The sequence below is a fragment of the Gekko japonicus genome, unplaced genomic scaffold (genome assembly GCF_001447785.1).
Source record: "Gekko japonicus isolate JY-2015 unplaced genomic scaffold, Gekko_japonicus_V1.1 scaffold102, whole genome shotgun sequence".
Taxonomy (NCBI): domain Eukaryota; kingdom Metazoa; phylum Chordata; class Lepidosauria; order Squamata; family Gekkonidae; genus Gekko; species Gekko japonicus.
This window is the reverse complement of record NW_015172006.1, coordinates 1,343,809-1,357,580: the sequence shown is the minus strand read 5'-3', so window position 1 is coordinate 1,357,580 and position 13,772 is coordinate 1,343,809. Positions and strand designations below refer to the sequence as shown.

The following is a 13,772-nucleotide window of genomic DNA, read 5'->3' as shown; positions in this document are numbered from 1 at the left end:
TGTTGCATGCGCCCGCCCCCTGGGCTCTTTACTGCCAGAGCTCTGCTCCTGTGTGCTCCTGCAGGAAATGACCCCTGCTTGCTGGTGATCAAAATGGATAGTTTAAACGTTCTCGAAAGTACTCTCTCCTTTATAAGGCTTCAAGAATTCTGAGACTGGTTTTAGGGACTGTGACCAGCCCTGCTACGCAGTTTGGAAGAGAGAGACTGGTTATGGGTACCGCTTGCATGAGATTAAGTCTTTTCACGGAATCTTTAGAAGATTCAGGCAACTGTGCTATCATGTAATTCAAGAAGTTGGTCAGGATCTGAGGCCTGGGCCACTGTTTACATCAACCTAAGCAGATCCATGGTAGCCCTGCTTCCGAGGTGTTTTTTTTCCCTTTCCTCCCTGCCTCTGCACTGCCAAGCCAAGTCCTCTGGTTAGTTTGATAGATAAGAGAGATGGGGAAAGAAGCACCACCTCTGGAGGGGATACTGAAATGGTAGTCTCATTAAGCAAAGCTTTCTGTGTGAGGGCAACAATGCTGAGTTAATTCATCAATGGGAAACATTTTGATCAATTAAAACAAGGCCCTAGATTAACCAAGCTGCAGATTTAAAAAAAAAAGAAAATACACAGAGTTATACAAATTGCAATTGTCTGCATTCCACCACCCCTTTACAAAAAGGCCCAGAGAATCTGGATTGCTGCAGCATTTTGATGCATGGATCCCTTTCAGATAAAGTTGTTCCATTTGATTATCAACAGATGGTAGTATCAGAATCCATCCATTGGCATTAGCCTCAGAACAAATAGCTAGATCTAGCAAGAGAGGGTGGAAAGAGGGTCATGGTGTGGGGGTGAGAAAACAAAAGGTCTGGAAGTAATCCTGAAGAACTGGAGGTTTATATTGCTGCGGGTTGGATTTCCCCTCTCCTCCAGGTCTCATGCACTCCTCGCTGTTCCACATTTCCAAGAACGCTTGGCAATATTTAGGAAGATTTCAGGGCTCCTGTTCACCTCTTGGACTGGACAGTGGTAAATTCATTCCAGATGAAGGAGTATTCCTCAGTTTGTAGATAGGGCAGAAGGTTTATGGCTACAATTCTAAGATCACTTTCCTGGGAATGAGCCTCATTGACTAAAATGGGTCTTACTTTCTTTAAAATGGTTCTTCCATTGGGACCAATTGCTCCAATCGGCTAAAAACAGGATTTCGGCTCTTACCCATTTTTATTACCGACAAGGAAATCAGTTGGTTCCGGCTGCCCTTCGAATTTTCCAAGCTACGGTTATTATATGGAATCCCCGTATGGATTCAGAGTTTTAACAAAGAGATTGATCGAATCCATGCAATCCAAGAATCCATGGAAGGATTCTTGGATTGCCTTACTCTGTTACCTACTATTCCCTCTGTGCTGAGCTGGGTCTCCATCTCTTAGACTCAAGGGCATGGATCACCACTATTAAATATTGGCTTCATATCCATTTTAGTGCCCCTCAGAATAGCCTTAGGAGCTGCGGTGGCTCAAGTGGTTAAGACGCTGAACTGCAGGCTGTGGCAGGTCGGTAGTTCAGCGGTTCAAGACCCGAGTGTGCTGCATGATTGAGTAAGCTCCCATCTCTAGTTCCAGTTCCTGCCAACCCAACAGTTCGAAAGCAAGAAATTGCAAGTAGATAAATAGGTGCCACTTCAGTGGGAAGGTAACAGCGTTCCGTGCGCCTTGGTGTTTAGTCACGCCAGCCACATGACCACGGAAATGTCTTTGGACAGCGCTGGCTCTTCGGCTTTGAAACGGAGATGAGCACCGCAACCCTAGAGTCGGATTTGACTGGCTTTCGAGCAAGGGAACCTTTACCTAGAATAGTCTTATTGCACTCTTAACTATGGATCCATATGTATCCAAGTGGTCACAGGCTATAACCTCTAAAATATGTTCAATTGGCATTGATCTGGACATCTTGGGAAATCAAAATGAGAATTTCGTATACCGGACAATCTGTAGAAGAATCTGGGACACTGAAGCCCAAATAATCCAGGCTGGTGCCGGGGGTACTTGTTCCCCCCTTTCCCTCGGCCTCAGATATATACCAAATAGTATGGCACAATACTTCTCTAACTTGGAGATCCTGCTGCATTGCAGAGCCTTTATGCTAGCCAGATTTAAGGTTTTCCCCTCATCTTGGGTTTCAGGTAGATATAGAGGTATCCCAAAATGTGATAGAATTTGTCATTGCTCATCTGGAGAACCTGATACATTAGATCACATCTTATGACGCTGCCCCCTCTTTGGTTACTTTGGGTTAAGCCCATACTGTCTAGGATTAACTCTGATAATGTAATTAGGTACCTTTTAGCTGATGAGTCACCTGAAGTTACCGCATAGATTGCTGAATTCTTGACTAAGATCTTGGCAAGTAAGGAGCTTTTTAAATATTGACTTACTTCTGAGTAGGCCTACATAGAGAACCTGAGAAATAAAATGACTTAGGCCTAGTTTTCATATATAGCTGAAGAATCTGTTTCTGGAAATTACCTTTCAGGCTCATGTAACTGAAATCTCCATCACAAAAATAATTTCCCTGTCCATTAAAAAACAACAACATAAAAAGCTGAATATCAGCTAAAGGGTGTTTTGCTTAGCTATGCACCGTGCCAATTGGTTGCTTCTCCCTGCCGTACTTAGCACAGTTTTCCCAAGTTTAAAAACACTGGATTTTTAAAAATAAACAAAACAAACAATAAAAACCATCATAGAAACAAGTGAGCACACCAATATAACTTCAGAGGGCAGCACAGATATAAAAAGCAATAGTCATAGAATCATAGAGTTGGAAGGGACCTCCAGGGTCATCTAGTCCAAACCCCAAAACTGACTATCTAATAATAATAGTCAAAACTGACTGCCTAATAAAATCTACAGATTAAAAGAATATCAGGGAGCCAAAAGCACCAATTACCCTGCAGAGTAAAACTGTTTCTGCAAGTTCAAAAAGGAGGGAACCAGGTAGACCTCCTGAGGCAAGGACTTCCATAGTTATGGCTAGTGAGAGATTAATGTGGTGGAGGAATTTAACAAGAGTAAGCAGTTATTATGGAGAGTAATTCAGAGTTACACATGTCTTGTATGTTTGGATACTCCTTTATTTTAAAAGCCCCCTGCTGGTAGGTAATTGTTATATCAGGGAGAGACAAGCTGTTTTTCATTGGGCAGAGAATGTTTGTGACTGGAACTGCTTTCAGCTTTCTGAGCCCCCACAGGTTGTCCATCTCATCTGCTGCTTGTGAGAATGAAAACTTAAATAGAGGAGTCTTGGGGGGCATTGGCAGAAGTATGTTGGCAAGCTGAATCCACTCTATTTTGGTCTTTTTGAAAATAGGGCCAAACAGGGCACCCAGGCAAGCCAGGACCAGATGGGCAGCAGGTATGTAGATTGTCTTTGGGGTGTTTTCAAAGGATATATAAACTGGTATCAGCAGAAATGTTGTGAAACTGGACTGTTGCTGTTGTTGTAAGACCGTGGCATCTCTCGCACTCAGCGGCTTATACTTGCTTATTCTGGTTATTTGGAATGTTCTCAGTGATGTCTTTAAATTTACTTGGGAGATCCATCCTTGTCCCATCCCGTCCCAGCAAATCTGTGGCCGTAAATGAGAAGGTACTTTTTAATGCCATATTTAGGCAAAACTACGGTTGGGAGCCGTGTGTGGTAATGTTAGTTGATTTTGCTAAATGTAAGCACTCTTTGAGCACAGGTGTTCAAAATCAGAAGGGTCAGCCCACTGTAGAACTACCTTTCCATCCCTCCACCCTGGTCACATATTCTGTGTTCTCTGTGCTCAAGGACGTCTGGTATTTCATGTTTCCAGGCAAAGCACAGTGCTGACTGGCTGGTCCCTGTGACATCACAAATCCACTTTCCCACCCTAGCAGTTCTTAAGGTTGTAAACATGAATAGGATTTAGACTTTTAAAAACCTAGGGTGCTAAGCAAAACATTTAACTGGATAAACTTGTATGGAGCTTTGGCAGGGACAGGATATGCAAAATAGGCAAGGAGGAAGAAATAATCTGGGTTGATTATGTGTTTTCTTTGAAGAGTGGAAGTGGGGGTGAAGGTGAGCCAACAGACCTGTATGTATGGATTCCCCTAGCTCTGTTCCATGGAGGATTTCATCCTTTTCTGTTCTCAGGGAGCTTCCCTCAAACTTCATGGACTCTGAGAAGCCGAATTCCAGCAGGAGAGAGGGAATGGTCCCCCTTTCACTAACTGAAAGAAGGTTAACTAGAGACTCAGGATTCTGGGGGGAAAGTGCCATGGTCCACGATCCCATGATTTTGGGATGGAGGCAAAAGTGCACCATAGTTCCTCAAGGCTCTACTGTGTCTGCCAAGCACGGACATGAAAGAATTCTTTTCCAAGGTCCCTTGGGGCACCTTTGCAAGGTTTAAGGGATCTGTCATTCAGGTTCTCTCGTGTGGCTTCTACTTTGTGAGCTCCTGGCATTAAAGCTGTGAGTGAGTGATTTGGCTACTGCATAAATTAGTTTGCCCTGGAGCCATCCTTCCTGAGCTGAGAAACAAATGTGTGAGCTGGAGGCTAAAAAACTGTGAGCTAGTTTGCACTAACTCAGCTTAGAGGGAGCACTGGAGAGGATTGAGAGTTACTGTCCTGGGGATTCATACTGTCAGGGTTTGTTTCACCCTTCCTAAGCCTGGGTCCTTTCCTCCCTCAGCAGTCTTTTGGAATTCTAGCATGAGACGTCCTTGGGACAAGTGTGTCTTCATGTGTTCTTGGACAAATCCTGTGAGACAGCTGAATTCTCCTTGAATTGTAGAAAGCTTGCATGATCTTCCTTCACGGATGTCCTAACAGCCTCTTCAGACGGACTTCCCATAGGTTTTGAACTCATGACTGAAACTGTGTGTTTTCAGGGAAAGACGGGAGAGACAGGAGAGATGGGACCTCGTGGCTTCCCCGTAAGTTTCTGGTTCGAGTTCTGTATCACCTGGATAGTCCTTTGCCTGAGACTTTGGAGAGCTGGAGTTGACGATACTGAACTAGATAGGTCAATGGCCTCTCTCAGCAGAAGGCAGCCAAGACCAGATTGGAGGTCATATATGAACATGAGAAGCTTTGTTACAACCTCGAGCAACTAGTCCATCCAGCACCAACTTCTTGAGGGCCAAACTTTGATACATTTAAAACTGAACTTGTACCTGACTCATTTAAAAAGTCTCATGCAGTTTGGCCTGGAGATTCTTTAACTGGAAATAACTAGGGACTGAAGTCGGCCTCGTCTGCACAAAGGAAGGCGGCTCCTTCTTTCTAGCTTTCCTATTATGGTGGCTTTCCACACTGGCTTACTTACGATGTCTGTGTTTGTCAGTCTTCTTTTATGTAAAACAAAATCCCTTTTTGTCATGCCTGCCCCTGCCGTGACACTTTTTAGCAATGAAATTCAAAGCGATTACGATCCACCACTGAGCCACGGACTCCCCCAAGAGGAGGAGGTAGCCAGGATTCAAACCCAGGCCAGAAGACTGGCAACATTGTACGATGCTTCCACACTTGCAATATTGCCTCTCTTCTTTAACGTATCGCGTAATAAAGTAATTTAGGTATTGCAGCATGCCTGTGTGCTTTGTTTTCCCGTTCAGAGGGAGTCGATGCGACTTTCAGATACTTTGCATAACATATTTTTGCAGTCACAGTTGTGTATTGTTTTTCGATACTGAACAGGTATGTCCTTAGTATATTGATTTAAAATGTAGTTATTTCTGTTGTTCCTCCCCCCCAATGGATGCATTCCTCCTCCCAGTACTGTCTAGCTGTGTTGCTTTTTAGCTAAAGTATTCACCAGATGCCAAGGATGCTCCAGGCAGGGTGAAAAGTCACACACCACACTGGGCCTCTGACTCACTGTTGTCTCATCTTAATGCAGGGTATCCAAGGACATTCTGGACCCCAAGGAGCAAAAGGACCTCCAGGAGACTCGGCAAGTACCTCACACAGCCGTCTCCTTCCCACTTCCCTAGTCTTCACCCCTTTGCTTTTTACTCAGTTACTAAGTTGTCTCTCTTTTCTGAACAACTCACACTCCGTTCCTGCCATCTAGAGCTTTGAGGGTGTGGGTTGATTGTCTCCTAGTGTAACTATTGCAGTAGCAAAGATGTTCTGTGAAGCCGTCAACCATCCCTTGATAACAATCCTGGTCCTCCCACAGAGCTGCTGGAGCCGGGGTTACTTTGGTATTTATGTCTTGCTCACATCATATGTAGGAATGAGATTTTCCTTGTGCCATTCTTATATTGTGGGGGAATTTAATGCTGCATTCCATTTCCCCTTAATTCTTACTTAATTGGGAGCATATCTGAAATGAATTCTGCAGCTGGAGCATGTACAGTTGGCTGTAGGTTTCAGCTTCTTCATTTAATTTGCATCTTTTACTGATTGATAAAGCGCTGCCAAACAAAGCAGCCTTGATATGCATACAAACGTATAATTCTATCAAGATTGTTTTTCTGTAGTGTGTTAGTGTCGTGCCCATATGATTGGGTAAAACACTGTACAAAAAGAATTTTAAGGTAGTTGTACATACAGTGGCACCAGCTTTGCTTTTGGGCAATGTTTTGTCCTTGCATAAGTCCACCTTGGCAACACAGAAAGAGAAAAGAATGTACATACTGAAAGCCGTGGCAACCTGTCCATATTCAGTAAGCTGCAAAATTTGGAAACAAAAAACAGAATAAAAAAGGGGGAAAGCTTAATGTATTAGTTCCATTTTGGAAACAAGACCAGGTTATTTGGAGTGCCAAAATTCTGAAAAAAATCCAGATGTTATAAATTATGGAAGCATCCCTAATCGTATCCCAATTTCCTTCTACAAGAACATCGGAAGGCAGCTAACTGTTTTTAAAAAGTGAAATACAGATAACATAAAAACAGTAGGGCACCACTCATTCGTTCATGGGAAGACTCCAATGGTTCGGATCAGGGCTCTTTTTGTAGAAAAAGCCCAGCAGGAACTCATTAGCATAATAAGCTACACCACACAGCAGAAACTCATTAGCATATTAGGCCACACCCTTGACAGCACAGCATATTAGCATATTAGGCCACACCTCCATGTTACCAGAAGTGTGGTCATCCAACCACACCCACCTTTTGCTTCTTATTCTGTTTACCTTGTTGTCAAAACCCAGAGGGTTTTTTTTGTAGCAGGAACTCCTTTGCATGTTAGGCCACACCCCCTAATGTAGCCAATTCTAATGAGTTTTTGCAGTTGGGTGTGGCCTATTATGCAAATGAGTTCCTGCTGGGAGTGGCCAACTCGGGAGCCAGCCGGAACTCCGTTCCTGTGCGTTCCTGCCCAAAAATAGCCCTGAGGATACTTCCACATGATCTGGAGAGCTGAAATTTAGTCTACATACAATCCCCAGCATTTTGGTTAAAACTGAAGTTTGACGATAGCACGTTTTTCTTCTCAAAACTTGAGACTTGGTCAGTTAATAGTATCCGTGAGAGGGCAAGCCAAGCCAGACAAGTTTGTAGAGAAAAGATGTGGTGTAGTAATTAGTCGGACTAGGCATGGCATGGGGGGACCTGGCTTCAGATCCCTACTGTGCCATAAAGCTTACGGAGTGACCATGAACAAGTCACTCTCAGCCTGACCACGCAGGACTGTTGTGGGGATAAAATGAGGTGGGGTAAGGTGGGAAGTGTCAGGTAGACCTGTCATAGGTCTGGTATGTGGAGGGGTGCCCTTCCCGCTTCCTGTCTTCGCTCTCCCTGGCTCACCAACTGTTTGCTGTCTTATGCTTGACCTTGTAGATGCTCCAGCTGCAGTTTTACTCGGCTGGGAAAGTTAATGGCTTTTGATTTGCCTGCTTGCTTTGCCCGCACCCACGAGATGTACCCATTGGCTCATGATTACCGGGGGGGGATGTTTGATTCTAGTATAAGTTAGAGGCCCTAGTGTTGGTGGCCATTCCTGACACAAGCTGTACTCGTGTCTCTAGTTCTGGATTTACCAATAAACAGTTATCTTCTCATGAAGCTCTGTGTTGAGTAACCTGGCTAAGGACCCTGACAAGGAGAGCCGTGTGTGCTGTTCTGAGCTCCTTCAAGGAAGGGCGAGAAAAATTGCTAGATAGGAATGACCGTCTGGGAGCTGATCCCCCTCACTTAGTTAAACCAGAAAGAGGGAGATATTTGCAGAGCCAACCAGGAGGGTGACCATATTGTTACCCACACATACAGCAGAGTGGAGGATTTAGGAGTACCCCATTTGCTCTGTAAAAGATTCCTTGGCTTGATGATGAAAAAGGGATTTCCACCGGTAGCCGCAGATGGATCTGCTTGCACAGCAGAAGTTGTATTTGTGTGCGTGAGTGTAATAGAATCCGAAAAACATGACATAAAAACAAAAACTGTTGCGGTATCAAGAAGTACACCACCAGACCCAATAAAACCGTCATCTCGCTGCTAGCCTAGTTCAGCGAACGTCTGTCCAAACACACAAAAGTCTGAAGCTTCTTCCTAAAGGGTGATGACAGGCTCTGGCAGGTCTGGTTTGGGAAGGGAAGTTCTGCAGCGGCAGAGCCAGGAACACAGCGGGGCTTTAGAAGCCTTTCATAGCCAGGGCTTGGGACATTTTAGAGATGGCCTTCTCCCGTATATTCCTCTTCGCTGACTGGGGGTTGTTTGCTGACAGTTCCACTTGGGATCTGAGTGGTGGCCGGCCCAATGTTCCCTCTAAGCTGTGGAGTCCTGTGAGCAAAAACTCTACTTTGTGAGCTACTGGCATTAAAGTTGTGAGCGAGAGACGTGGCTACTGCATGAATTAGTTTGCTCTGGAGCCATCCTTCCTGAGCTAAGACGAAAATGTGTGGGCCAGAGGCTAAAAAACTGTGAGCTGGCTCACACTAACTCAGCTTAGAGGGAACACTGGTGGCCGCTGACACACTTTCTATGGTGATCTCCAGACTGTGGAGCCCAGTTACCTGCTGGGATTCAGAACCTGGCTTTTTTGACATGGGTCTTAAAGGCCTGCCTGTGTATTCATGCCAGTGGTCCCAGAAGCTGAGATTCTGGGAGATGTTTTTGCCTTTCAAAGATAGCAACAGTGTCTTTGCGGGGGTGGGGGGATAGTTTGAATGAGTAAAACCGTGTAGGGTTTCGAGGATTAACCCTTCCTTCTTTCCCTGTGGGGTCCTGATTTGGGGCTTCACACAGCTGCAGTTAAAACTTTCTATAAGGTTGGAAAGATCTGGACGTAGGTCTTCTGGTCTTGTCTACTTTGACTCTAAAATACTTATTGCTTGTAGATAAAGGTTTGCTGGTCAGGTATGGTTTTAGCTTCCGTCTGCTGTTTATATAGGTGATTTTATTGTGTTCATATGTTTTTGAACTTTGAAGTTTTTGGAAACGTTGTTGAAAAATGCATCAGACGTTGTCTAACTAAATGGAAACCGCCCTGCTCCACATCTAAAGTCTCTCCCACAGTGAGTGTAAGTGTGTTGATGAAGTCCATACAAGTGTGAGGTGTTCTCTAAGAGCCTATCCAGACGTTACGCAAGATGCACGTACAAGACCCAGAACTGTCATTTATTTTTTGATGGCTTTGGAACGAGGCTACTTGGATTTAGAGAAGTCGTGGTGGGACAGGATGCATAACCCTTTCCCCACCAGCTTTCTCTCCTCTCCCAGTCTCATTCTTCACCCTCTGTTTGCAGAAGCCCTGTAGAAAGAAACTGTGAAACACAGAATTAAATTACAGTGTTTGTAGTCAGAAGATGCGCTGATTTAAAAAGAGGGTTAGACAAATCCATGGACAATAGGTCTATCCATGTCTGTCAGCCACAATAGCTAAGTGAAGCCTCTACAGTCAGGGGCAGTGTACCTCTGAATATCATGCCCTTGTTGAGGACTTCCTTGGAAGTAGCCATTGGCCAGTTCTAGAAGAAGGTTCCCTGCCTAGATGAACCTTTAGTCTGATCCAGCAGGACCCTTCTCATGTTTTCTGCTTTACGTTTCTGTCTTTCAGGGGCCTCAGGGAGCTCGAGGTCCAGCTGGGCCTCTGGGAGAAATTGGACATAAGGTAGAGTATGACTTTATTTCTTCAATGGTCCAGTTTTATCTGCTGCTTACATTTTTATCCCATGCGTGGACCTTCCCTCCTCCATATTGTGTTGACTGGACTTTTTATTCCCTCCTCCATATTGTGTTGACTGGACATCTCTCTGGCGATTGCAGGAAGTGACTAGACGGTTCTCCTAACTCTGGCAGTCTCCAGCATTACGTCTTTAGATAGTGGTAGTTGGTGAAGAAGGTGAATCGTGATCCAAGAAATAGCCAGTCTGAAATCTTGACATGGCCACAAGTTCCCATGGGTGGCTTTTTGCAGGCCTTGCAGGGTCCCAGTCCACCAACCAAAGGCCACTTTGTGTACTGTTGTGGGTTGTCCACAAGTAATCCAAGGAATAGGTTGCTTTGGGTTGGAGAACCCCTTCTGATGCAACATTGCTGGGTATAAGATACTCTGAAGGTGACTTCCAGAATTCCTTGCCATGGGTGTAAAACGTTTGTTCAAAATGGATCTGACGTTACTGTAATACATAAGCATTTATTACATAATTTGTTTCTTCTTTTTCCGATCAAAACAAACACATCAGAGTGATTAACACCCAAGTAACATGCACGCAGGGCTCTTTTTGTAGAAAAAGCCCAGCAGGAACTCATTAGCATAATAGGCCACACCCAACAGCAGAAACTCATGAGCATATTAGGCCACACCCCTGACAGCACAGCTCATTAGCACATTAGCACAGCTCATTAGCACCCCCATGTTACCAGAAGTGTGGTCATCCAGCCATACCCACCTTTTGCTTCTTATTCTGTTGACCTTGTTTGTTGTCAAAACCCAGGGCCTTTTTTTTGTAGCAGGAACTCCTTTGCATTTTAGGCCACACACCCCTAATGTAGCCAATCCTAATGAGTCTCTGCTGTTGGGTGTGGCATATTATGCTAATGAGTTCCTGCTGGGCGTGGCCAACTTGGGAGCCATCTGGAACTCCGTTCCTGTGCGTTCCTGCCCAAAAATAGCCCTGCATGCATGTATAAAATGACTGGGTGATGCCACCTTACATATTCCTTGGTGGCTTATTTGGCTTTTGGGGTGGTGGGAGTAGGTGGCAATTTGTTCTCATTCCCCAAAATTGACTTCTTAATCACCGTAAGGCAAGGCCCAGTTTCTCAACCTGTGTTTCGACTGTACCGTTTTGGGAGGCGGGGGCTAAACAGAAAGAAGATCCTTACAGACAGGGGGGGAAACCATGTTAGTGAGAAGGCAACCTTAAACCAAGTTTGTCTTTTATGCCAGTTTTCTCTGTGGAGGGGATTTTTTGTTGTGCCTGTCTCACTGAAGGTCACACTCCATGTGACCAGATTCCGTGTTTGAAGCCTGCCGTTCCACCATATGTCTTTGTGTGTGTGTGAAATTTGAATTAGAGCGGCACCACCAGGGAGCAGATGGGTTACTGTTTTCCTCTCTGCTGTTCCTCCAATAAAAATGGCGGAAGTTGGTATTGCGTCTGTTGTTGGGACCCTCCCCACCCCCAGCTTCTGGGGTTAGTAGCAGTTCAGGATTATTTTTACTGGAGGAAATGGAGAAACGAGTTAAAGCTCACTCTGTCAGCCCCGTAGCGCTGTTCATCTTTTACTACCTTATGCTGAGTCAGAGCATTGGGCCAGTTTCCCCAGTATAGTCTACTCAGACTGGCAGCAGCTCTCCAGAATCTCAGGGCTGATCCACATGCTGCAGAATCCATGTGCCCACCACAACTTTGATTTGCACATGTGTGGCCACCACAACTTTGATTCGACTTTGATTCGCACATGTGCTCTGGGAGCTTGTACTTCCCAGGAACACAGGACTGATATTCCCATTGCAGCTGTGGCATGTGTGGAGCAGTGTTCCCTCTATGCTGAGTTAGCGTGAGCTAGCTCACAGTTTTTTAGCCTCCAGCTCACATATTTTTATCCTAGCTCAGGAAGGATGGCTCCAGAGCAAGCTAATTTATGCAACAGCCAAATCGCTCGCTCACATCTTTAATGCCAGTAGCTCACAGAGTAGAATTTTTGCTCACAAGACTCCACAGCTTAGAGGGAACATTGAGTAGGGGCTTCGGCCTCCCCTTCCCCCATGCTGTTCTTGTGAAATGTGCTCTTTGTGCTCTTTGCCCCCAGCGTGCCCAGCGTCATAACATCACTTCCTAGTGACGTGCACGCCGGGGGTGGGGTTCCCCCCGGGGCCCGATTCCGCAGCGGCGGAAGTCGGGCCTCCAAAGTGGGGGTTTACCCGCCCCCCCGCCCCCACTTGGCAGCCCTAGGTGGGCTGGAAGTCTCATGGTATCACAGCTGAGCTCCAGGTGACAGAGATTAGTTTGCCTGGAGAAAACAGCCACTTTGGAAGGTGGACTCTATGGTATTATACCCTCCACAAATGCCGCCTCCTTAGGCTCCACCCCCAAAAACTCCAGGTATTTCCTAACCCAGAGCTGGCAACCCTAGACACAGAGAGAGAAAGTGCACCATTGGCCAAGGTTACCCAGCATGCTTCATGACAGAGTCCACATCCAGGGCTCCACATTCCTCAGCCAACCGCTATATATCATACTGGCGATGATGGTGCGAAGGAGAAGCAAAGATCCCAGCAGAATTTGGCAGCATAGCTACCTGTTCCCTCCTTAGTACCAGAGAATTCTGGGAAATGTAGGCAGCTACTTTCTTCTGCCTCCATCTGGGTCTTGCTGGTCTGTTGTGCAGGCACATTGTTCACCTAATATACTTGTGTACCACGGTGACCGCCTGACCACTGCTGATTTGCTGCTTTTGTCTGCATGTGGCTCCCTCCGGATAGCGATGCCTTCTACTTTCTACCCAAATGTTGCTGCACAGGCCAAAAGAAAAGGGACAGGAAATACCTTTACTGAGGAATGCATTTCCTTCCATGTTCCCCGTGGTTATAGTGCGAGAGCAGCAGTCCACAGCAGCCCAGCAGGAACGCTTGCTGGGCTCTTAGCTGTCAGTACAGAGGAGGAGATAATTTAGTCCCCAGAAGTTTATTTATTTATTTAAAAAGAACATAAAGCCACTTTTTGTCATTCTTAGTTTACTTGGAGAACATATAATCCAACCTCTGTATTCGAAGAAAACTGAGAGCTTGAACTTAAAAACCAGTCACCTTCTTGGCTATTAGTAATCTGCAGGAAAAGTTAAAGTACAGCAGAGGGATGAATGTATACAGAGTAGAGCCTTCAGCTGTGTGTGTGCGTGGGTGGGGAGGTCTTGGCCAATGATCCTTCCTGTGAGAATTGGAGTGAACGCACAGGATCATAGATTCAGGTGGGTAGCCGCGTTGGTCCGAAGCAGCAGAACAAAGTTTGCATCCAACGGCACCTTTAAGACCAACAAAGTTTCATTCAGAATTCTTTTTAAAATGTTTAAAAGTCTGTGAGTTTTCAGTATACAGACTGAAAATGTCATTTCCTTCTTCAAAAGTTCCAGCACTTCTTTTTCAAGAAAAGAAAAGGCCCTGCTTAAAGGTGCCACTGGACGCAAACTTTGTTACATGGGATCATGTGCAGCTTTCTCCTTCTGAGTCAGACCATTGGCCTGTCATGGTTGTCTACTTTGGCAGCAGCTGTCTGGGGTCTCAGGCCAAGGCCTATCATGATCACCTGCTGCCTAAAACTTTGACCTTGGAGATTGCGGGGTTTGAACCTG

General features: G+C 45.4%; 1 protein-coding gene across 1 annotated transcript in view; it reads left to right on the top strand.

The window, feature by feature from the left end:
• The window catches only part of COL27A1 (collagen, type XXVII, alpha 1), a 399,797-nt gene that overhangs the window by 267,699 nt on the left and 118,326 nt on the right, over nucleotides 1–13,772 (top strand). The window contains exons 33-36 of the mRNA XM_015420171.1: nucleotides 3,364–3,408; nucleotides 4,919–4,963; nucleotides 5,929–5,982; nucleotides 10,033–10,086. Coding sequence (XP_015275657.1) covers nucleotides 3,364–3,408; nucleotides 4,919–4,963; nucleotides 5,929–5,982; nucleotides 10,033–10,086 — 198 coding nt within the window. The remainder of the gene's footprint in view (nucleotides 1–3,363; nucleotides 3,409–4,918; nucleotides 4,964–5,928; nucleotides 5,983–10,032; nucleotides 10,087–13,772) is intronic.